This window comes from Schistosoma haematobium, chromosome 1 (genome assembly GCF_000699445.3).
Source record: "Schistosoma haematobium chromosome 1, whole genome shotgun sequence".
NCBI classification, from domain to species: domain Eukaryota; kingdom Metazoa; phylum Platyhelminthes; class Trematoda; order Strigeidida; family Schistosomatidae; genus Schistosoma; species Schistosoma haematobium.
In genome coordinates this window covers 33029228-33055034 of record NC_067196.1, presented here as the reverse complement: position 1 = coordinate 33055034, position 25807 = coordinate 33029228, and the positions used below count along the sequence as shown (strand labels likewise).

The 25807-nt window shown below is 30.8% G+C and overlaps 1 protein-coding gene across 1 annotated transcript in view; it reads right to left on the bottom strand.

Annotated features, from left to right (window-relative positions):
• The window catches only part of MS3_00007916 (uncharacterized protein), a gene marked incomplete at its 5' end in the record, with an annotated part of 69703 nt that extends 43896 nt beyond the window's left edge, over positions 1-25807 (bottom strand). Inside the window, one exon of the mRNA XM_012940167.3 lies at positions 25725-25807. Coding sequence (XP_012795621.2) covers positions 25725-25807 — 83 coding nt within the window. The remainder of the gene's footprint in view (positions 1-25724) is intronic.

The window sequence follows — 25807 nt, the reverse complement described above, 5'->3', positions numbered from 1 at the left end:
CCACGTATAATCATTTTATTTTTTACAGACTTTTACACACGATACTTACAAACGTTTCATTATTCCCGATTGCTTTGTTTTGTGTTATGTCACTCCTCTATTTTACTGTAGACCATTGGATTTGAAAATTTGCCTATAAATACGATCATATAGCACAAGAAAACTCTATCATGAGAATAATTTCCTTTACTCAAATAAATTGATTCTTTGTGATGTCTTAAATTAGTATTTATATTTGATGACGATCCACTACTGCATTCTGCTTTTTACTTGACAAAAAAGTATGACATTTAAAAAGATGAAGTAAGAAAAATAATGTTATTTTGTTATTTATTTTATTTAAACGCATAAACATTTGTACAAGGAGGCAACAAATACATATGCCTCGACCCTCAAGCCTTTGACCTAGAGGTCTAATCCATAAAGCGATGAAGTACCTTTAAGAGATGTAGTCCCATGGTAGAAGGTGACGAACACTAGGTCCATACGTCTTTTGATTACTCAGGATCCTGAGGCACATGTGTATCATTGGTTTGGAATCAGAATTTTCCAACTCCTCTAAGTGGATTCTCCATTTCTACCAATCCGATCAAAGCGCCGGACATTCGCTTTTTGTCCTCTCAATTTCGTAAACAACAACCTCTCTGCGAGAAGGCAGTGAATAAGACTTCCCTGACAGTGGCTGTATACTCATGGCTACGAGAGAGCACTTAGAGAGAGAGACAGAGAGCGGACTTTCACCACCCTTGGCCATATCAGGTCGTTTATCTTTAACTATTACGCTTTATTTATTAAAAAGAAATGGAATAATTTAATCGTTTGTCCATTAAGTGAATCCGAACTCAAAAGATTTGAAATCGAAATTTCAAAATATATCTACTGGATATTTTATCGAATTTTAATGTTTAGTGTTGGATATATATATATATATAACTAGGTTTATCTAACTCGGTCAATTTGAATATTTTATTTGGTTCTTTCTATTATGGTTGCTTTGTTGTTATTTCTTGTTTATTTATTTGTGTTATCATATTATTACTTAGTTAGATTTTCTTTTGTTTGTATCGGACAGAGAATAATAAAAAATTTCCATTTCAAATTAATTTTCAATCAAATTTATCATTTTTTTTCCATCCTTTTGTTTCCTGAATGTTTGTGCATTTATGCATATGTATATGTATGTGTGTGTGTGCTTGTATTTGTTGGTTAGACTATAGTCCTATTCATCTGCTTTTAGTTCAATACTGTTCTACATGACTAACTAAATCTTGTTCTTCATTTCTTTTCATTCTTTATGCAAGATTAACGTAAATGAAATGTGACAAAGTAAATAGACAGAAATAAAATGAAATATAAAACAGATTTTAGGTGAAATATTTTTAACGAAATATCATTAGAAATAATTGATAATCTGTTCATGTTATTATATGTGTGTATAGAGAAGAGAATATGTTTATGTTTACCTATAGGAACAAGACCATTTATATGAAAGTGACTAGAGATGAATAAGTTTGATGAAAAGAAATCAAAACAAATTCACTAAGGTTAATAAGGATAGATTTTGTAAATCAAGAGGTAGGTCGTTTATACTCAAAACTGATTAATATCGACATGAATTTTCTTTTTGAATATTCGATAGTAATTTCGTTGTTAAGAATACAATCAACTATGACCTAAAAATTATTATGCAACTGATGATGTTTAGTCAGGAAAATAATCTTCAAACTGTTTATTAGACGGCAAAGTATTTCACAGAAGCCAAATACTTCAAATTAACGGTTCTAATCAGTCGATGAAAAATGATTTAATGATAATATTCCTCTGACATTGTCATTTTGTCAATGAATTGCTAAGGATAATTTAATGTCGAGAACAATTTAGTTTGGATTTTTTAAAAACGTTAAGATTTTATAAAATATTATGTTGAATGATAGGTGTGTGAAATGTGATGAATCCCCTGAAAAGAGCTTTCAATTATAGTTTGCAGATCACACCAGTTAGTTAGTTAGTTAGTTAGTTAGTTAGAGAGAGAGAGAGAGAAAGAAAGAAAGAAAAAGATGGACAGACAGACAGACAGACAACTAACAAACACTGCATATGTCATGAAACACTGAAGTATATTCCCCTCGGGTATTAAATAATTAAAATGTTACCAACTGGAATAATTACTCATCACTAGATTACATTTTCCAGTTGTTTTTCTTTCAAATTATAGTTTTATTTTAGAAATTACTAAAAAAATATTATTTCTAAGAAGAATTTTATTTCTTATTTAGTTAGAAATCAAATTCTTTTACATGTCATTATAAAAGAAGTAATAAAACCTTTGGTGATACATTACTTTTATGGTCTTTGTTTTGAAGAATATTTCAATCAGTCTACCAAAGGTTTTCTCATGAAAATAAAATGGTGTGAGATAAACTTGATATTTGGTGGATGCAAAGTTGGTATTTGGCGTAGATTTACGTGCATTAAGAATTACAATCATGTAATAACTTGCTATAGTCAGTAATTAACACAAGATTTCATCTCCTGTTTTATAGATTAGATCCATAGATCAAGAACTGGAGAAGAGACTCTAAGAGTGATATCCACTTTAGTTATATCTTATGTATTTTTAAATTATTAGAATCATACTTTATGGATATTTTTCATACTTTGATTTAATTTTTTATATTGCTAACCGAAAAGTCGTGCATAGACACCATAATGTGTAAATGTGCCAATAAACTCAGCGGTTGCTTTAAGAAACATGATGCCTAGTTAATTTGTTCCAAGAACATATTTGCAAAATGATTGATTAATACGTTGTTCTGATAAAAATTACGAAAAGTTCCGCTACTGATGTGTGCTTTCATTTAAACACCTTAATTTGAAGTTGTATTCAAGTTCTAAGGATTTTTTCAACTTTTTATTCAAATGATGTGTTACATGTGAATTGATTTGAAGTCAGTTTGGAGTCAGTTTCCAACCCTTTGGAGTTTATGCGATGAAAAATAAAAGAATATGAAAAACCCCGCCAACAGTAATTTATTTGTTGGTGGTCTTGAAGACGTGAATGAAACGAAAATACATGACTAAAAGAAAAATGTTTTGTCCTTATATCAGTATGGTTCACAGTGATCCCAGATAGTTGTCAATAAATTTTGAGTTCTATTACCAACTAAATCCTTCATATTGAAAACGTATGACCTGTCATTGTAGTACTAGCTGAAAATACGAATGCAATAGTCAGGAAGGTTATATCAGTTATTAGTTGAGACTTATTGACCTTAAGTTAAACTGAGTTAGTTGTTATTTATAGTTTCTTTGAGACCACCAACTGTTTTTGACCTAATGTAACTTCTGAAACGAATACTACCAATGAGCTATTAAGTATATAGCATCTGAAACTTAAATCTGTTACCGTGTAAATTACACAGGACTATGAAGCCAATCTTATGAATGTGTATATAACTGACGCATACATCGAAAAATCACTCATTTTATTTCATCCATCGGTTAATAAATATCCGTTAAGCTATCTACACTGAATGATAAGAGAGTTTAATTAGCATTTGTATACAGTCAAACTTCATCAAACAACTCACTACTGAACATTATTAGGACTGCATCTCTGTATCAGATCGCCAAAAGCAGTAGAATCTAGTAACAAATACAACGCGAACTCGACATTGATTACTGTTGAATGGTGAATCGGCGTAAACTAAAGTTATTTTACCTCTCATTGTAGTCAGTGACTTGAGGCTAATTTTTAATTCACTAAGTAACATAAATGAGTATTGCGTTTAGTTATTCAGCCTTAAAAAGCAAACGAATAAACCGGCTTTCAACTTTGTAAAACTTCCTGCTTACAGACAAATTGACCCACAAACACAAATTGTAGACGTATTATTTACGCAAAACGTTTACAAAGTCCAAATAAGCGTAGCGAATAATGTTGCTTACGACGCACTGACGAGTCGGATGCATTTGTTGCACTTCGTCTACACAGAAAAATTTTCCCTGTTGCGAGTCATTGTTACTTTTGTGAACTCAATAAAATGTATGTGGTTTAGGTTTCATGTTAATATGGCATACATCAGTTAGATCCGGATTTGAAAGTTAAAATAAATTGTTACAATTTACTCTATTTTTCTAATTGCAAGCAAAACCATGAAAAGTTTTAGATACATACTGTTGAAGGGTCTTAGAGTAGAAAAAAGTACATCTTCAAAGTTCTGTGGTTTTCCAAACTTGGGTAGGTTAATGTCAGTTAGTGAAAAAAATTATTTCAAAATAATAATAAACCTACAAAAACTACCTAAAAAAATTCAGGTAAGAAACTGACTGACGAATCAACCTTATTTGATAAGTTTTTTATTGTTTGCCAAATAAGAATTAGCTGCAAAACAAGCATTTTACAATAAGGAACTAATTAGGTTACTATATATTAAATTTAAATATTAATGACACAGATAACCAAGGTCAATTTTTATCTGCTGAATATCATTCGACTTGATATATTAAAGAAATGCTTACAATTGGAGTGATATAACTCAAATTGAGTTAAACAATTGTTATCCTCTATTTCGTTTAGAAGATAAAAATACCCATTTTTAGATATGCTTTGTTGTACTAAAGGTTACTGAGTAGTAAAATTATCATTTTCCGACAGTTGTTTAAATCATTTAAATGTAATTACTAAAACTCCTCTCCTCAATTAGGTAAAAACAGTAGGAGTGTCATATCAGTAACTGATTCTTTTGCTATACCCAAATTAAATATATTTTCACCCACTTATATTTGCCTTTTTGATGCAAATATACACATAAACAAGAACTGTACAATTTTATTGATTAGATTGAAGACCAGGATAGGCCAATTCATTTCATTCTCCAAACTCATTTTATTCTGTCTACTTTCCCTACCTTGATAAATTCCGTTTTGGCATTCACTCCCCTTCCTTTTGAACTAGCATGCATAAACACAAGTATAGAGATAACTACACATACAAATACATAGAGACATATCAAAATAATTAGGACTAATGCAACTACCCATTAATTCATGATTTCAGCCTGATTTAGCTTCAAATCAATCATATATACCCAATTTTTCTAGAGTTAATTTTATTGTTAATAAAATATACCTGAGTTTTGTATATATATATATATATATATATATATATATATATATGAATTGGTTCCGGGTCACTAGAGATAACTAAGAAAATAGAAACAATGTGATCATGAATAAGGGATAAAATATATAAACATATATAATATAAAGTAATAAAGAAAAATAGAAATTAAGTAAACTAGTAATAAATAAGAAAATAAATCCTGTCGCTATGGTTATTCGGTATTCTGTTAAAAGTTAGCTTAATATAGACTTTTTCTAATGAAATTAATTATAGAAAAAGTGGAATAATTTAAATAGCGTATGACAATTTATTTTCAGTATTCTTGTACCGTTGAGAATGATTTTATGCTAATGATTTATGAATTCAAGCTGTAAAAATACTACTAAATAACTATAACAGTCTAAAACAAGTTTCCGTTGGCGCAAATCATGTATTGGAGAGAATTGTGGATAATATAAAAAAAATGTTTATTCATGGCAATAAAAATATTGAACAGATACAAATGTTTGGTTAATCCCTTCGAATACAAAGCTGTTTCGGAGATATGTAACGATGATCCAATGAGTCTTAAGTTCACATGTTATTTTTTGCATATTTGAGTTAAAAGTATGAAACGATACTGTTAAGAATTTGTATAGTATACTATATTTATTTTCACAATCTGATAGTCATTATCCCTTCTTCAAGTACAAAAAAAACACTTTCATTTAACGTTTACTGGGAGCCAAATCCATACAGTGTGAAACAACTGTGGGTAATGAGAAATTGTCAAGCAATATCAGAAATTGATGGAAGTAAACATATATACCATTGGATAATAGTTTAGTGATCTGAAGGTTTGGTGCTCAATAAGAAATCTAAAGAATCTGGGTTCGATAATCGATAGTATCATAAGTGTACAATCCTAAAAAGACACATACTAGGTTAGAATAACTGTTCTGATTTTCATTCGTTGTAACTCCTGGATGTAATCAATGAAAACTTGTAAATCTATTGATTTTCATAATACCGAATAAAAATATGACAACTTATCATTTACATTTGAATACAATGTAATTGATAATGACATATATCAGAAATAAGGATTATCGCTATCAATCATATAAATATTCAGGTGAAAATAGTATGTCTAATATATACATACCATTTTGATGAACACATATAAACAATTTTCATATATTCATAGATGATTAACAACTTACAGTGGAAGAAAAGTAGGTTAGAAATTTAATTGAATTTAAAGTAGAATACTAAATGTATATTCCATTTGAAATATGACCTAAAAAATTGGCCTTTATTAAGTGACTAGTCAATAAACTAGCCATCAATATTTGAATTATAATAATTTTGGTGGAGTTTTGTTCTCTGAGCTGGATGGTTTGGTCGTGGAGCTTTCATCGTCCTTCTGAACGACATCATCAGCACAAACTTCAAATCATCCACCTGAGCTACAAATCTTCTCCACCATCTCAGAATAATAATAATAATTATTATTATTATTAACGAATATACTGTCATTGTTTTTAGTGGCTCATTTATTCCATGGGTATATGTTTTAAATTGTGTGAAAATATAAACTTTTCTTCGGAGGGGGGATTCCAATTACCTAATTAAAGATCATTGCATACATAGTATACTAACTTACTTGTAAAAGAAAGATAGTTGCCAAATTGTGTTTACAAGATGATTACTGAGTAGTGACTAATTTTACACAATGAAGAAACTGCATGAAACGTTTATATATCTATTTCTGAATACATTTATTGAACTATTCAGCAATATTTTTTTCTTTTCAATTAATTGGGAAGAATATGAGAAAGTCTGTTATGTTAGATAGTATCATTAAAAAGAAAGAGTTTGTTTCACTACTTTTACTGGAGCGACAACTACATACAATACTCATTGATAAAGAGAAATTAAAATTCACATATCCATCTGGTTTTCTAATTGATCTAGAATAATAGTGTAACAGAAGTTGGAATATTACAACTTCTAAGTCTCATAATATACAGATAATTTTTCTATAAACTTTGGTCACTTTAACTGTCTTACATGGATCTAACTCAAAAGCATGAAATTTAAAGAGACTAGTTTTAGTGGAAAGAAAGTTTCATAAGCATTATTTAAAGCATTCTACTTTTCAATTCATAAACGAAGTATATATAACCTGTCGGACTGCATTTTAATGCATGCTTACGTGATTATGGAGTAGGTAACAAAGATATTGAGAAATAAAGAAAAAAACACAGAACATAAATTTATATCGAAACATCTAACTAATTTATAATCATATAAATAAATAATTAATTAATTTCTGCCAAGTATGTGAATCACTTGTTTAGAACACATACATTAAAACAAAGATAATAAGGATTAAATAGATAAAACATGATTTTAATAACAAAAAGGAGACATGTTTTGTAGTTAAATAATATAATCAATAAAATGAATAACTCAATAAAAGGTGATACAAATAGAATAATTTCTTAGAAGGGGTTTTGTGGAGATTTTAGTCATTTCAATAGTTGTAATCATGAGTCAATTGAAGCTAGACCACCACAGAAAACCTGGTAGCACTTAACGGCCGTTTCGTCCTAGTATGGGACTTCTGAGCATTGCGCATCCACGATCCCGCCCCCCCCCGAGAGATTTTCTAGTTACATATGAATTTCTTAGAAAATGTTTAGTGGACAAGGATAGTAGTCAAGTAAATGAAGTGAATTTTGACTATGAGATTATATCAACTGAGAAAATATCGTAAAGTGGTTGATAATGGTTGTATGACAAATAATAGATTCAAATGAAATAAATCATCACAAAATCATTTAAATAAGCAATATTAGTACAATTATTGAAAATTAGCTTTTAGATGGATCTTTCGAAGTATTGGTTGTAAGCCATAGTATTAGGAATCAATCAAGTTCGGATTGGGAAGGTTACTCTCCAACCAAGTTGAATGATAACCGTGTTTTATCTTGGATAAGATCAAGTTGAAAAATGTAAACCAGAGAATTATAACTGAATGGTTAAGTTGTATTGTGGTCTTCTTTAGACCAGATGGTCTTTATTTAGTTTTCATGGTCGTTAATCACTGGGGGGTCATAAGTAATAATTATTCGGAGTTTTCTGTTTTTTAAGAATCCTTTAACTATTACTTATAAGGTAAGTTGATCTTCAGAATGTTTTAAGTAACATGAAATTATGGGACAATCAGTAACTAATAACTCAAAACCCGATCAAATAAGACTTCTTAACACTTGAAAGAATTTAATTTGTAATGACTTAAATTACACTGTTGTTGATATTTGGCTGAAATCTGATCATTATTGGTTGACATCCGTGTATTCTTTGAGAATCCCCTCGATATAGCCAATATGAGACAACTGAATATGAAGTAGATGGTATGTGACTAACAGTGGTTTAGTTTGGAACTCGTAAGCCGAACTTATCGGCATCCTAGGGTTGATGTTCAATCCGGTATTCTTATCCAGTATTGTTTGCACGTTCCGGATTCCATTAATAGCCATGTTCAATCTGTTATCTGTGAATTTCGAATAATGTTTACTTATATACAAATAATAGTAAGTGAAAACAGACTAGATTTACTGTTAACTCTTTTATATGATAGTCAATCAACTAATGGCTTTCATACCTTGATCCTGGTTTGCTTATTTGCAGTTTCGTCCTCTGATTCTTTTACGCAAACGTTTCACTTTTTTATATTCCTTTGAAAATGACATTTTGTGTTTTTTTTTTCAAACAAATTACCTATGAAATTATTTCTCTAGAGATTATATTTAACTGCTGATATTCATTATTGAAATAAGTTATGCAAGTTATTTGAACAGCTGTATACTATTACACTAAACAAAATGCTTTCCTATAAAGTAAGTTATATGAAAAAGTAGATTCCGTAGCGTGAATCATCAAATATTGTATCTAGGTAAAATGAAAAGAAAATAAGGAATGAACTGTGGACAGTATATTTTTAATTATATACTTATTTCTCATCACTTGAATAGCAGGATTATTATGTGATAAATGCTTTAATGTTTGAAGGTAACAGATTTTCTGACTGCATCATCTCATTTACTATCTAGATTGAGAATAAGGGTTCAGATAAGAACAATCTATCTTCGACGTAAACGCTGTTTATTAATATTTACGTCGTCCATCATCATATGCACTCAAACTACACTTAAAAAGTAAGTGAAACTAGGATGTTTTCTTTTAATACTGACTTTAACATAAGTATACTAAGTTTCTTTGATCAGTAGGTGAAATATTGTGAGCATGCTGAAGAATGAATCAAAGACATTGAACAAGTATAAGAATACAATATCATTGATGTAATTTTATCAAGCTATTATGAAGAGATAAATCATTCCAGTGTTTAAATAGGTGGTTATTTGTTAGTCACTCATATTTTATGTTCGGTTGCTCTCTATATCCGGTAATAGTCACAGTTCTAAGACACCTGAAAATCGTAAAAAAATGGAATGTATTCATATCACTAAAGTTACTGGGATTACAAAACGACTTAAGTTAAACATACATTAAAACCATGGATTCACTAGACAGCTGTCTTCATCATCTACAGGGCCTCTCAGAAGCTGGAATCAACAATCACATTCAAGATCTAACCCAGAACTTTTGGTCTCACTGTAAACCATTGGATGTCAACTCTGTGGTCAATGAAGTATTTTTCAGGCTGAGATATTTGTGCATGAACTATGTTATATGGCACAACAAACTGATTGCAAGCTGAAAAATAGAACCAGTTAACTTTACAGTTTACTGGACACCGTTTAATAGTATTTACAGACACCAGGTAATTGTGGATATAAATCAGTGATAATTTATAGTCTAACTGGCCTAAGGAAGCCAACTTTCAACGAAATACGTGAAAGGTTATTAATTAAAGGAAGTACAGCTGTGATGTGGACGTTTCAACATCAGGTATAGTGGGATTCATTTTTTTTATGCCGTTGATGAATATTGTATCTGATCTCCATGATAAAAAAAGTTGCTACAGACGAAAAAGTAGTTAAAAACTGATCCCTTAGTATATTTAAAGTAGCAATTATTGGTCTTTAGTCCAATTTCTCGATTCTTCCTGGCTGCTTTCTATCTTTGTAAAAAGAATTAATTTATTCTCTGTAACTTTTGTGTAGATCAAAACTATATGCTTCGACTTCCCAACTATCTAGAACTTTAGAGTCTATTGATATGTGGATAACAGTTATCACCGTTTGATTTAAACTAAATTCAATAATTTAAAAACAAGTAATTATTTCTTAGTCCTATCTTTATTCTCATTCTATTTCGAATTATATACAAATACATTCACACAATAAAGATAAACTATAAGTTCTCTGAACTTCAGATGGTAAACACTTTGATTAGACGTCTAAGAATTTTGTTCAGTTTTATTAATTAATTGATAAACAAAACTGTAAATGGAATGAATACAGTAAAATTCTATAGTAGAATTATGAGTCCCAATAATGATAGGATTTCACAAGTGAATATTGTTTTGCTTAATCAACTCAATCTTATCAAATATGATTAACTAGTTGTTATTTAAACAGACAAAATTCGTTCAATAGTTTATTATTCTCTTTTTCTATTTTAACATTAAACAAAGATGAATTTATGTTTCTTCTACAATGAATTTTATTTAACAAAGAGAAATAAGGCAAAAATCATAAAATTTCGTTACAAAATGTTAATAATAAATGACTGTCATTTTATTTCAGGCAAATAAAGTTGAATAAAATCTAAGTGATTGGGATATATTTTTCAATATTGGTAGAACATAACTTCTCACCTTTTTTTAAATTATCTATTCAACTATTTAGTGAATTGTGGTGTGTACTACTAGTTTTGACAGATATAAGTAGAATGTATCATCAATCGAAAGTGAACTACGTGGAGGCAGAAGGTTAAGAAGATCGAAGAGAAGAGAACGAGAACGGAGAATGAATGGTGTGGAAAGGAAGAAACAAATGAAGTCTGAGACAATTGATTGACATTTTGCAAACGAAGTATTTACTATCTGGTTCTCAGATTTGATTGAGATTCTGTAATTTTGTATGCAAATACATTCAATTGTCCCACTTGTTCTCGTTCACTACATTAATATTAAGAATAATGGGTAAATCACGATAGTACAAATTAGTTACTAGCTACAAATTACCAGTTGGTTGATTATTTGAAAATGATCACTTATATTTGATAAATAAGGTTCTATCCTGTGAAAATCTCAACGATTTCATGAAATTTAAACTTTTGAAAAAAGTAACCGAAATACTCATGATGCGTCGAATAAAATTATTTCCGACAAACTTCTCGCTGCTATTCGAAGTTGTGATGTACTAAAAACTTATAATTGAAGGACAATATTCAGGCAGTTCATTCAGGGTTCATATATTCCGATAAAGACTGATCGGAATTCAAACCTGAATGTTATCAGTGAGAAAGTATAACTGTTTACAAAATGATAAACATAATTTATTACCTATATGATATTAAATAAATCATGTCTATTTAGTTATTTAATGAAGAATATATAATATACTTCAATAAAGTATTCGTTAGTAATACAGTTGGTAAATAATATGAAATTTTTTAGAAAACTGACCAGGATTGATAAAATATTTTCTAGCCAGATTATATTATCGTATATTCATTATGATCTATTATATTTTCTTTAACTTAGTTGTTAACATTTCATGTTAAAACCTTTACTGTTATAGATTTGGAAGAGCGATTGATTGTGAATATTATCCTGGTTACTATGAGCCTATCATACGTAGACTAGTTAGTTTTCTGATAACTATCTACTGATTAATTTTACAATTTACATTACAGTTTTACTTTGTGTGTGGTCTCACCTGTATTTTTCTTTATTTAACTTAGTCCAAAAACTAAGTATCTGTTAAAATAAAACGAAAACATTCTTATCTAAATCAGATTTCTACATATAAAAAATGTAGTCAACAGTGAAATAAAAGTATTGACTTTTCCATGAATGCATCTCATTTAACAAAATTGAATACATTGCCCACTAGTGTACTAAACTTAGCTATTAAATCACTGGATTAAAGTATGGAGTTAATTGCTTTTTAACAACTTATCTGTTATCATTATGAATAGTTAGACATAAATCTATATTTTAAGTGCTATTGTTTCCTCTGAGCCAGATAACACATGTGCAGAACATAAATACTGATATTATACTAGAAGAAGAACTTTTAAGATACGCAAAATGACGAAAAATAACTCGACAATGGTTATCATTAAATTACCTATTCTTGTATACACCTTGATTTAATTGATAATTCGTTTCTTTGTAATCTAGTTAGGTACATTGTACCGAAGCAGAAGTTACAGTTTTAACAAAACGAATGTTACATATAAACGTCATCAGTTGCGAATATCCATGATATCGTTGTCTATCTCTATCAAATACTTTTTTTTTAATAACTGCCCTGTCGTATTTAGAAATGTATATTAATTAAAACCCTAGAAGTATGACAACCTATGAAAACATTCCAAAATGTAACGTTACCTTATTTTTATTTAGCAAATATCTCTTTTACTTACATTGATAATATTACTACAATGACTGTTACTATGGTGACAAAAAATATAACATGAAAACATTAAAAAAATACTACTCAACTTATGAAATTTTACTACGTTTCACATTTGCCTACATAATTACCATAAATAACTACAGAAAACTGTTCGTTTTTATAAAAGTATTTAGTTAAATACTTTCGATAAATAAATTGTGATTGTAAAATTAACTCATGTTGGTTGTTAAAAATCTTAATTTAATTATTTAAAAGTAGTTTACATTCTGGACTGATGTCATTTTGGGAGACTATGGGAAAACGAATAAAAGTGAATATTTGGACGGTGGTTGGAGGTAGTCGACAGGAAACCCTGGACCCGGGTTTCGTGCTACTTGGCACTCGTCAGCAAGGTGTACCTGTATTCTTGAGGGAACTGGTGCTCCCTGGCTGATTCGATCTCGTGTCACCCAGCTTCACAGTCAGAGACGTTACCACTGAGCTATCCGAGCCGCGACTGACCTCCTCCAGATCGAATGCTATCGACCGTGTTGCAATGTGGCCACCAGCCTAGGTGACTCGACACTGCGCGCACTATTGTGAGGTTAGATGGTGGTTGGAGGTAGTCGAGTTTAAAATTTATAAACAATATACACTTATGATCTTGAACAGAGTTGAACTAAAGGTCTACAGATTTTGTGATGATCATAAGTTTGAAACCATTAAGCTGGAATTGAATAATCTAATTTTCAACTTCTGTTTGTTCGCTTTGTAGCTTAATAATTATTCATATATTGATTACAACAATCTACAAGAGTTTTTTTTGTTTTTGAAATGCTCATAATATTTATTAGATACCGAGACACAAGTTTCTTTTCCCGAATCTCCAGAGAAATATGTTTTCAATTACTCAAGTATAACATTATCGACTATTCAGCTACAAGCATTATCCCTTGGTATGAAATTTTGAAGTACGTCTACTAACATTAATGAACTTAATGATTATTCATTTAATCGGTACTATTCAGTTTACAATAAGCATTTAGAAAAATTCAATCAATTTCGATAAACCATTCAATCAAATAAACTTATAATCTGGACTTGGTAGCTTAATGACGTTTAAAGTAAAAGGTAATGAATTCAAGTCCTGGTGTCAACATCAACTCCAGAATGAAGGTATATGCGATTGACGAACCCAAAATAGTGCAAAACGCGCTTTCTGAACTCCACTACTAACCATTACCTAACTTCAATGAATTGCATTATTAGTTTAGTAGTTTACGTAAATAGGTAGATCAAACTGTTTCAATGAAATTCAATCACTGGTATAGTCTTATCTAATTTTCTACTGTTGATGATCAACTACAATAATGTAGTTATTTTGCAATAATGTTTATGTACAATGTTAATTAAGACTGATGTGTAAATGCTCTAATAAACAAGGCTCAATCATCGTTAAACAATGTCGTAGACGTTTTCCTCATTAATTTTATCGTTTTTGTGGCTTATTTATTGCGGGAATGGGAAACTGATAATCTTGAACAATTTTGTTACCGTTAAAAACATAACTTTGCTGTTCACTGTTTCGTCCCGTACTATAAATTGCATTCTCATCACAATTATGAATGAATGACAAAATCTTGTATTTTCTGAGATTAACCAACATAACAAGTTCTATTACTGCTGTAGTTTCGTATTATCCTACTGAAACTCATAAGTTTAACATATGAGTTTAGTGTGAGAACCTCTCTCACTCTATCTACTGACTAGTTGTGTCTATTTAGGGTCAAATTGTGTGCATAAAGTCCAAATGACTTAAGTTATTGGTGACAAATCTATATGGTAAGTACTGTATCAGCTTGTTCCAAACATTCTTTATTTGTCTCTTGTTGAAAATTCAACACAACAATTTAGATCTCTGTGTGTTTTGTAAATAGTTTTTCTCGAGGGTATACTATAATATTTCGATTTTTATATTCATCATATAATTCCATTTAAGAAATATCCACCTGACAGTTTCAGTATATTTAAAAGGATATCTTAGTTGAATGACCTGAAAATGTCAAATATCAAAATAATGTTAATATAATAATTTTTTTGGAGATTTTGTTAGTATTTGTGTATTTGTTTTCTTTGTTAATGGAGGTAGGAATATTGATAGAAAAACTTACACGAGGATTATTTTCATTTTATTGTATAAGGTCACGTTAATAATCCATAACTAGTTTATTTGTCTAATGTAAATTATGTGTTCAGTTTTAAAAGAGCCATTCTAATAATGAACATAGTCAAGGCCATTGATATTTCGCTCCTAATTGAACAGAGTTTTTTGAGAAAGTGACTATTTGAATGGTAGTCAGTAGTCGTATCTAGTTTTGTTATCCTTCAGCGAATTAGATAAGTATCCTGGAATATATATATATATATATATATATATATATATATATATATATAGGCTTGACATTTTACATGTTTCATTACTCAAACGCGAAACAATTTACATTTCTTAATCGTTACTTAAATTATTTCATGAATCCGTTTGAACACAAGATCATCATACGTATGTTGATTCTATATTCTTTCTCTAATAAAGATCTTATATCAGTGAATTTCCCATAGATTTATTGCTAGTTATCACAAATCAGTTTCGGAAATGCATTGAACCTGATCACCTTTTAGGCAAATAAAAATCAATTCAAACAAGATATAAAAAAATATTCATGTAAAATATTTTTTCACTAGGTGATCAGTTAATTGAAACTTTTAAAATCTAATGAAATCTATTTTGCTCTCACATATTTTATAATCAAATGTAAACATATAGACAGAGTTTAAAAAAAATAATGTTTGCAGTATACAATAAATTCATTCACTTTCACAGCTTCTCATCAATTGCAAACAGTTAAGAATTACAAGGGGTAATATAACTAACAGCATGTGGATTTGTGGAAATTGTAGTTATTTTAATGGTTGAATTCGTGAGTCGATCTAAGCTAGAGCACTATGGGAAACCTGGAAGCACTTGACAGCTGTTTTGTACTAGTATGGGGCTCCTGAGCAATGCACATCCATGGTCCTGCACGCGGGACTCGAAAGCAGGACCTTAGGTCTTACGTACCAATGCTTAGGGCTAGACCACTGAATCGACATCCAACGGTGTTCATGTTTGGCTTCAATTGATCCATGATCTTGTGCAACCTTTCATCCATTATCTGAGATGGATAACTGTCTCCACCCGACAAGGACTAGACCCTACTTGTCACGACTTCTAGCTAGAACTCCAGGAAATCCATCTTGGAGCTAGTCACTAGTGAGAACATGATTATTGCCAGTGGTCTAGGGGTCCAGCGTTCGCGCGCCAAACCGAAGGTCCTGGGTTCGAGTCCAACATGCGGAATCGTGGGTGCACACTGCTCAGGAGTCTCACACTAGCTCGAAACAGCTGTCCAGGGTTTAGATTGAATCATGAATTCAACCATTAAAAGCAATATAATTATAATCAGTAGTTTAGCATAATTTAATTATAGAAGTTTAGATAAGAAGTTTGGAACAGAAATCGAAAACTGTATTAAGAACCTTGTTATTCTTACTGTTTCTAATTTATCATGGGATCTACTTGTGCGAAAATTAACATCGCTTGAAGATAAAGGTCTTCTCATCTTTAAAAATTATCAGAAGTCATAGTATGCCGACATTAAAATTGGATAAAATTGAATACTTGTCTTGATTGTTCTTTATGAGAACACGATTATATCTTCACTATATTTTCGAAAGCACATTAAGTCATCGGTATATTCAAATCACATTTACGTGATAATGGAGACTATATTCTGAAATCTATTGTACTGATAAAATAATACTCTAAAAGGTGATCGGTATGTGTGAATTGTTGTCATTAGATATTGTGTTACATATTATCATTTCACGAAACTGATTATAATTTTTCATTTACAAAGCTGTAGGCCATACAATCGATGCTGTACAACATTCCTGTTCACTGAAATTGATTTTATGAGTTATCAGACTACTTTCATAGACTTTTCCGTGAATTTAAGGTATGATACAAGAATAAGTGATTACTTTTATGAAAATGTTTTTACATATTGTTTGTTCATTATTTTTTGTTAAAAGAATTGTCCTGTCTATTTGATTATTTCCAACAAAACTTGAGGCAATCGAATGTTTCATTTTAAGAAATTACATAATAATTCTCTGATTTATCTGAAAAGAAACCTATATCCTCGTTTACATATTTAAGGATGGATATTTAGTTAATTGTAAATTACTATAATATCCACAAAAAACCCTTCTCTGGTTATAATCAACATGTGCTCACTAATGACGGTCTCCAAGAGGTATTTTCTGGAGTTTTAGTGAGAAGCCATAACCAGTGGCTTTCAACTAGGTCTGTTGTGAGATAGTGACTCACTGAAGACAATAGTGGACGGTGGAGCAACTTCGTGGATTGGTTGAAGTTAAACATTAACACTGTTGGATGCTGGCTCAATGGTCTAGTGCGCGAGACTGGTAGATCCTGGGTTCGAATCTCGAGAGGCGAGATCGTGCGTGTGCACTGCTGAGGAGTCCCATACTAAGACGAAACTGTCGTCCAGTGCTTTCAGGTTTTCCATGGTGGTCTAGCTTCAATCGACACATAAATTCAACTACTAAATTACTATAATATCCACAAAAAACACTTCTCTGATAATTGTAAATACTAATGATACGTTTAAAAAAAATTGTAGATGTCTTGAACTATAAAGTAGTTTAAAAGAAGTTTTATGTATTATAGTTCAGAACCTATCAACTGGATTTAATTACATCCTAGTATCATTGTTCACATTGATACTCGAATCTCAGTGTACAGCATTTTAAGTAAAATATTTTAATCTAACAGACTGAATTTCAATAGCAAAAAAGGTGCAGACTCTTTATTATTATCTCTTATACTTTTATGTACCTCTACTAATAAATATTTCAAGAACATTAATACTCGAGTAAGAAGAAATGATTGAAGTTTTCCAAGGCTTAAATAATGTTAACATTTAATTTGTAAGTGTTAATTTCTTCATGTTATTGACATCAACGATTGTATTCGATCAATCTCATTTTAGTATATGAACATCCTGAGCTGATTGCCTTGATATTGCGATATAGTCAGAAGTTTCAATAAATTTGGATGGTCGTGTTCGCTTCTCAAAGAGAAAGGTACTGGATTCATGTCTTGGTGTCAAAATTACATTGGAATGTAACTGATGAATCTCAAATAGGATAAAGTGTGGGTCCTTAATCCTATTGCAAGCCACTATCCAACCTTACTAAATCATGTTATGATTTGAATAACAGGTCATAAGCTACAGGTCTATGCTTCTCATCTTCTGAACTTACTCTCAAAATAATTTTGAAATTTGTTGATTAGGTTGATTTCAATTTAGCAGCTAACATTTGGCTTTTCTCTCCTCACCTTTTAGCTTTTTTCAAGTAGATTAACTATAATCCGATTACCCACTTTTCATTTGAATTGTTTCAACAGCTGAAAATTATTGATTAACTCCAGGTGAAAACTAGGATTTATGTTGAGTGTAAATTAATGCTAATATTAATAATAACGATAACTTGACTAACAAACTAACTAACGACAATAACAATGACAAGTGAGAAAATAAAACAAAGGAGTAACTTTTCTTCCTCAATTGTTATTTATAAATCGGTTGTCTTAAATGTAGTTTTATTCCATTTGTGTGTATTTGTTAACCTAGTTCTTCTCTTTACTTCATCACTACTTCCTTTAGATCTGTCACCTGTTCGTTAAATCAGATTTATTCTGTATGCTAAGTCTGAACATAATGAAAAGAGAGTGGATATATCTGTATTAGTGTAAGTTGTGAGTGCACGAACATGTATGAATAGATGTGAATAGTTTTGTGAATTACTACTCATTTCCGTTATTATTGTTGTGATGAATTTTCAAATTAAGATTCAGTGTAACCATAAAATTTGGTGGATATTTATACATAGATTTAACGATAGGGAAATTTTAAACAGATTAGTATCTTTTTCCTAACTGTTTTCAAACAACAGGTAATTCACACTATACTGAAAGAAGAGATAAATGTTGATTAAGGTTATTCACAATCATCTATCGTGAACATACTCAGTAAACCGCACCCCGATGGAAAGCACAAATAAAACAAACCTTAGGGCTCAAATTGAAATCTATTATGAAATTTACTTTAAAAAGCAGCATCTACCCCAAGAAATAGGGAAACGAAGCAAAATCCTTAGTTTATTTATTTTTATTTTAACACATAGATATTGGTACAATAAGGCACCAAATACGTATGTGGCACACAAATCTCATTTGATGTGTGTGAGGGCTGTGATACTGCCCGGGTGCCCAAACCGAAGGAGGTACAACGCACTTACTAAAGGTTGTGAATAACGTCATCGGAATTGAAACCATAGGAAGTGATTTAACATATGTGTTAAACAATTTACGCATCGTACTACAAATGTGTACGGCTTTACCAGAACCCATTATAATGCAAATAAATGTTTGTATTCAGCAAAAGATGATAGTCATTAAAAATGTATTTATTAAGGTGAAGTGAACAGCAGTACTTATTTTTCTGTTAATATTTAATTAGCATATCTCCAATAAAACACATCTTATGCTATGTGTAGTGGAGAGATCATAGTGACAGCAAGAACTAAACGATTTTAAGTAATTGGGTACAATGGATGGGAAAATATAAATCATTTCATACTTGCTGAGTATCAACAGGAAAGAATTTCTATACTCCTAAGGACACTAAATTTTAGTAAAGGATTTGAACACATGCTGACCAGTGTTACACTTGAAGACGTTATAGTGAAAAAACGAAATGTACGCATGGACCAATTTCTCTCCCGGTCTAGTAGTTTGATTTCCATTACACTAACTAGATCTTACCCCTATATTTTGAATAATGCTTACGACAGTGGTTGACTAACTCAGTTTTGAATACTGATTATAAGAGAATTCAAACTCCTACCAATTATACTATATACTGACATGTTTAGATTTCGATAATTGCCACTTAAAACCTTTCATTGTCATTTGAAAGTGCCTTTTTTAAACTACTTAGCATAAACACTCTTTTACACTTCGTTTGATAAATGTTATTACTTCAGTAGATATTTCAATGACATTTTAAATTAGTCGTAAAGTAAACAGAGCAGGGAAATTTTTCCTTTCAATTAGTTTTTTATCACGGCTGTTTAGTAGTGTGTTTAATGAATAGGAACTAACCAGATAGTGTTATGTTAGTTAATAATACCAATCCAAGTGTTTATGAACATAATTTATAATGTTTAACAAACAATGAAGGAATTGGAGTATATAGTTCAAGGATTGATTATAGCTGAGTTGACAAAATGTTTGATAACAAGTTCTATATAAATAACAGCTGCATACGTGGCTGGTATATTTCAGCCATAATAAAAAAACTAATTGGAAAGAAATATTTCTTCATTCGATTCGTCTTTTCACTGAATGTATGAATGGGAGTTTTTCCCTAGCTATAAAACATACCTTTTCATGATGTCAGTACTTTACTATTTGGGAAGATTTTACAAACAACTTGTCAAACTTTTCAAGCTTATACACCTCCAAAATATTAGAAATATTCTATTTAATGTAAAGTAGGACAAAATATATTTTACATTTAACTCCGCTTGGAGCCCCTCTGAGGCTACTGCCGGTCCCAATCCCGGAGAAAAGAGGGAGTTGGGCATAGAGTTACCAAACCCATCCCGTAGAAAACTAACTTGCTAAAAAATCGCTAAGCAGAAAAAGCAACAATTCAAACCATTTAAACTCTGCTCTGGGAATTAGGTCTCCATTTAGAAAAGTTATGACATCTCATGATGAAAACCGAGTTCCTGCAGGAGAAAACGATCAGTGTATCGGCAGCCTCAGAAGCAGCAGGTCTCAACATACACAAAGGGAAAAGCAAGATCCTCTGATACAACACGGATCTATTTACCAAACAAATTTAATATTTTATCAGCAGTTATCAAATCTCCTTCACCATACAAAATATTTTGTCAATTCGGTTAGTTTCTCCATTTAAACACAGTATAGTGATTGTAATTAAGATATTATGAAATTTTTGAATTCTTGTTGACTAAGCAGTTTTCGTTATACTTTCTTAACCTTCTGAATTTAAGAGGATGTATGATTTTGAAGTATATGAGTATAGACAGCTACCGTATATTTAATAATATCCGATTAGCATTTCATGTTGGTAACTGATAAGCTTACAAACAGATATCCTGATGAGTTGAATAAGTTTGTTTAATCTATATTTTTATTTATATTTTTTTTTTGAGAAAGATGAAAACTTTTCACTTCAAAATAAACAACGAAGAATAAGTTTATCCTTAAAATAAAAAATTTTTCACAAATAACATAGTAACTTCTAGATGACTCATTGATGAGAATTAAACTTTAGATTAGTGTTCAACTATGAATCAGTTTTATACATGTAACTTGTCATGTGACTGAATAGGGGGATAAATCTAAAGATTTACAGTTAAACTGAATAACCATCAAATAAAACACAAAAGAATGAAGAAAAAAGGATTAAGACACACACAAAAAAAACAAGATAGAATCTGTGTGATAGATTTATTCAATGAAATAAGTGGTGATAATCTTTGATAGTATGGATACATTCACCCATTCATATCTATTTCTTAAAAAAAACGTAGTGATTATTATATAAAATGAAGTGATTTATTTGACCTAATTACACATAATACAACATATAATTCGTCATTATCATTATCATCATCGTTATTATTGATAAAGCTGTTATCTCAAGTATATTTGAATAAGAGATTAACAAGGATTATTTATTAGCAGTTGTAGTATAAAATAAGAATAAACTAAACAATCAAGCGAAAATGACAGGAAATTAGTTGTTTTGTTTAGTTATACTCTTTTGTAATCGAAATCAGTTGTCTACATCTTGAAGAAAAGGAATAAATTTCACTGAATCATTCAAGTCTTTTGTTTATAGTTAGCGGATAACATGAGATGATTGAAATTTCAAAAAAAATAATAAATAAATGTTACAGGAAGCGTGTTTATGTGATATATGTGACTGTGAATTACCATATTCCCACATTTCCCTTTTTAATTTGTTAAGTACTGATAATAGAATATGTTTTATGCATTAGTCTACTGGAGATTACTTATATGATTTGTAAGTGAAATATAACATACATCTATCATAAACTTATTCATTTAACACTTACAGACTGAATGTAAACTGGATAGATTACATGTGACTTACAAACTAATTTTTTATAAATATAATTCCCACCTTAATGTCCCATATTAACTAAGGACTTAACTACTGTGAAATTATTCGTTCAAATTTAGACGAGAATTCTTATAAATTCAACTTGAATATTTCAAATTGTCTGTGGTTTTGCAACTCAACACTGTGTATTATTGTTTTAAAATGTTTTCATAGATATCCATAGTTTGTCTTGACTAGATAATAGAATGGTGGAGAAAATTTGTAGCTCAGGTGGATGATTTTGATGGAGTTTGGTCGTGGAGCTTTCATCGGACAAAGCGGACGCCCCCTTCACCTTCGCCTACATGAACATCAATTAGCAGTCAAACGCCATGATACTTCCTCACTTATATCAATACACGTGAACAACTGCGGACACTCATTCGATTGGAAAAATGTGGAAATCTTGGACAGAGGAAATTCCAAAAACATCAGAGAGTTTTTAGAAGCCTGGCACTCGGGTCAATCAGCAATCAACAAGCATATTGAAATCAATCCAATTTACCAACTAATCAGGAAAATCATGCACAAATATAGGAACAAAAATCAAACCAATGGGAGACATAAACAAAACAAAGAAGTAAACAATGACAAATTTAAGGTCAATAAGAACCAATCAACATCGAGGTGCACAGAACAAGCTGTGAAGCGCATGTGGGGAAATTCGAACACTTCACTTCTATCTGAAGTTTGTGCTGATAATGTCGTTCAGAAGAACGGCGAAAGTTCCACGACCAGACCATCCAGCTCAGAGAACAAAACTCCATGAAGATAATAGAATATAATAAATTTAATACTAAATTCATTGAGTGATTTGGTGCTTAAGGTTCATGGAGAGTAGTAAATGAAAATAAACGTGTAAAGTAACAAACTCCATTAAAAAAATTATTCTTACTACTTTAATTGTTGAGAGAATGAATGACCATGTTTATCATCTAAAATAATTTCGGTAAACCTTCAAACAAATAAGATTCACGAGATTCGATTAGCAATGAGAACTAGAAAAGCATGAAATCGATAACTGCTCAGCCTTACAGGAGTTCGACTGCGTTCTAAATAGGTTAGAGGTAACATCTCTGGCTGTGGTATTGAGCAACTCTGATTGAAACATAAACAGGTGTAGCAGTCCTCTTGAAATAACAGAAAAGCAAAAACAATATGAGCTCTTGGCAGCATGAAACTCATATCCAGGGTTTCTTTGATTTTAACAGTAATCACTTTATTCATTACTTAATGTCTGACTATGTCATTCGATGTATCTAATTCGATATGAATCAAGCTTGCAGAAATACAAAGTATACGAGGGACAAAATCGTTTTCAAAAGATTCGTTGCCAATCATTTATTGATCCCTTTTTCTTCTTTGACATCTATCATCTTGTAAAGTATTTAATACGTTAACCTTGTCGTTATCTCCTCTATTTTATCAAAACAACATACTTCGTAAAAAATATATCAACCCTTTTGGTGGTTTCGCTTGAGTTTACCAATGATTATCACAATATTCCACAAATTTTATAAAGGCACTAGAGTAGATTAGGCCATTAGCAAGAAAATCTAAAATACAAAACGCTATCGGGATATTTTCAGAGTTGAAGAGTAGGTATCCTAGAATTTTGAATAAACAGACTATTTTTCACCCAAAATCACCTAACATATTAACTGAAAATATTATTACTGTTGTATTTACACTAAACAGTTCTGAATAGAAAGACTGATTTTCAGGTTTTCTTTTATTTACGCTTAAGAAGTGCTGTATGTACTCATCGTAAAACTACCTGACCAAATAATACTTACTTGCTCACTTGTTACTAGCTGTGAGATGACAAAATGATGATCTGTTAGGAGGGGGCATCAAACAGAGATGAAGTTAACTATCCTTTGATGATAAAAGATGAAAACTGCATTGTATCACGAATCACCTGAAGTTAAAAAGTGCTAACCATTGACCGATAGTGACTTGATGGTATCTTGGTCACCACGAGACATTTTCCCATAAAATTGCTTGTATATGATTTATCGACTGAATAATTTTCTCAGTAGGAAAGATATTAACTAATATAAGAACGTCCGCAAATATGTTTCAGTCAAAAAGTACAGGAAATAGGTACGTTTGTAATATCTGTACATGAAGTGGAAAATATCGATTATAAGACTATTGAAAGGAAAACGTAGTATATCTTCATAGGGTTATTGAATACCACATGTTATAGGCAAATTCTATGGTCCATTTTTTATTTCAGAAGGAGTTATACAAAGGCGGATTTTATTTCTTACTCATTGGGACACAATTTATATAACACATACGAACCTTAGATTTAAAGAATTTTTCATGACTTTCAAGTCTCCATTGCTTAAGTTTTACCATACTTAATCAAATAAAAACTTCGTCATTGTACTTGATGATAGCCTAATTAGCACCAAAGTTTCTAAAATAACTCAAGCATGGTTTGTCTATATAAATTGTAGTCGAGTGATTTCTGTTGAATATTAGAGTTAACGGTTGATCAGCATTGAAAGAAAATAGACAAAAGGCATGTGATTTAGATAGTGGTATATTGACTTTATCCAATTTGGTTCGGTACTTACAAAGAGCCTGATAGTTCAATGATAGAACATTTGTCATTGAGCATCTTAAACTGAGAAATATTTCACAAATTTTGTTTCAGTATTCTTGTTTTCAGTATTATTATCAGTTAATATTTATAGCCAGACAAAATAAGCTGCAGACACGTAATGGATAAGGTAAGCAATACGTACACATACCTTCATGTAAAGGCAGTCAAGGTTAATGAGCAAATAATTGACAAGGTCGGAATATGGTTCAAGAAGAATAAATAAAGTGGTCTCTTTGGAAGCTAGAATAACCCATGTATGCTTGACATAGCACTAAAAACTAAAACACCTCGTTATAAGCAGACAAGAAAAATTGGAAGAAACTATACTTTGGAAAATGCAGAATATTTACTTAAGCTTTAGAACTAACCTATAAATAAAAATTATATTCATATCCCAGACATATTGATATTAATTATCACCTTTAAGGAATAAAATAGTATTTTCTCTGAAATTCTATTTCGTCATTTATTTATTATTTGTTTATTTGAACACATTAATATTGGTACAAAGGGACACCAAATATATAAACGTGATACTGCCCAGGTGCCCAAACGGAAGCAGGTGGTTTTCCTAGGGGGCCACACCCAGTGCCTGTAACCTAAAGGTTTGATCCACAAGGTAGTGGAGCAACGTCAGGAGATGCAGTCCCATGGTAGCCGACAATCAACAATTGGTTCATACGCCATTTGTTCCCTCAGGACCCTGGAGCCCATGTGCACCATTGGTTTGGAATAAGCATTTTCCAACTCACCTAGATGGATCTTCCATATCCACCAAGTGATTATTTGGCGTAGATACATTTAGACTCTTACCAACTTTACATTTAAATTATGTAAACAGTTTACAAGTAATCACATTCAAATATCAGATCTTTCATACAAACTGTCATTTTTTATAAAACTAATTATTAAAAATAAATTATTTAAATTTGATTACGCTAGTTGTTTTGTTTGCATAAGTATACTCTTATACATCTAAACATTCAGTCATATACATGAAAATACCAGCAACAATAAGCTTATTCAAATCATAATTAAAAGAATATACTTACTTCATCATTTTCCCTTGTATTTGTTCTTTTAACGATAATTCCCCATTCGTACTCATATTAGTATTGGTATTATTTATTTCCAT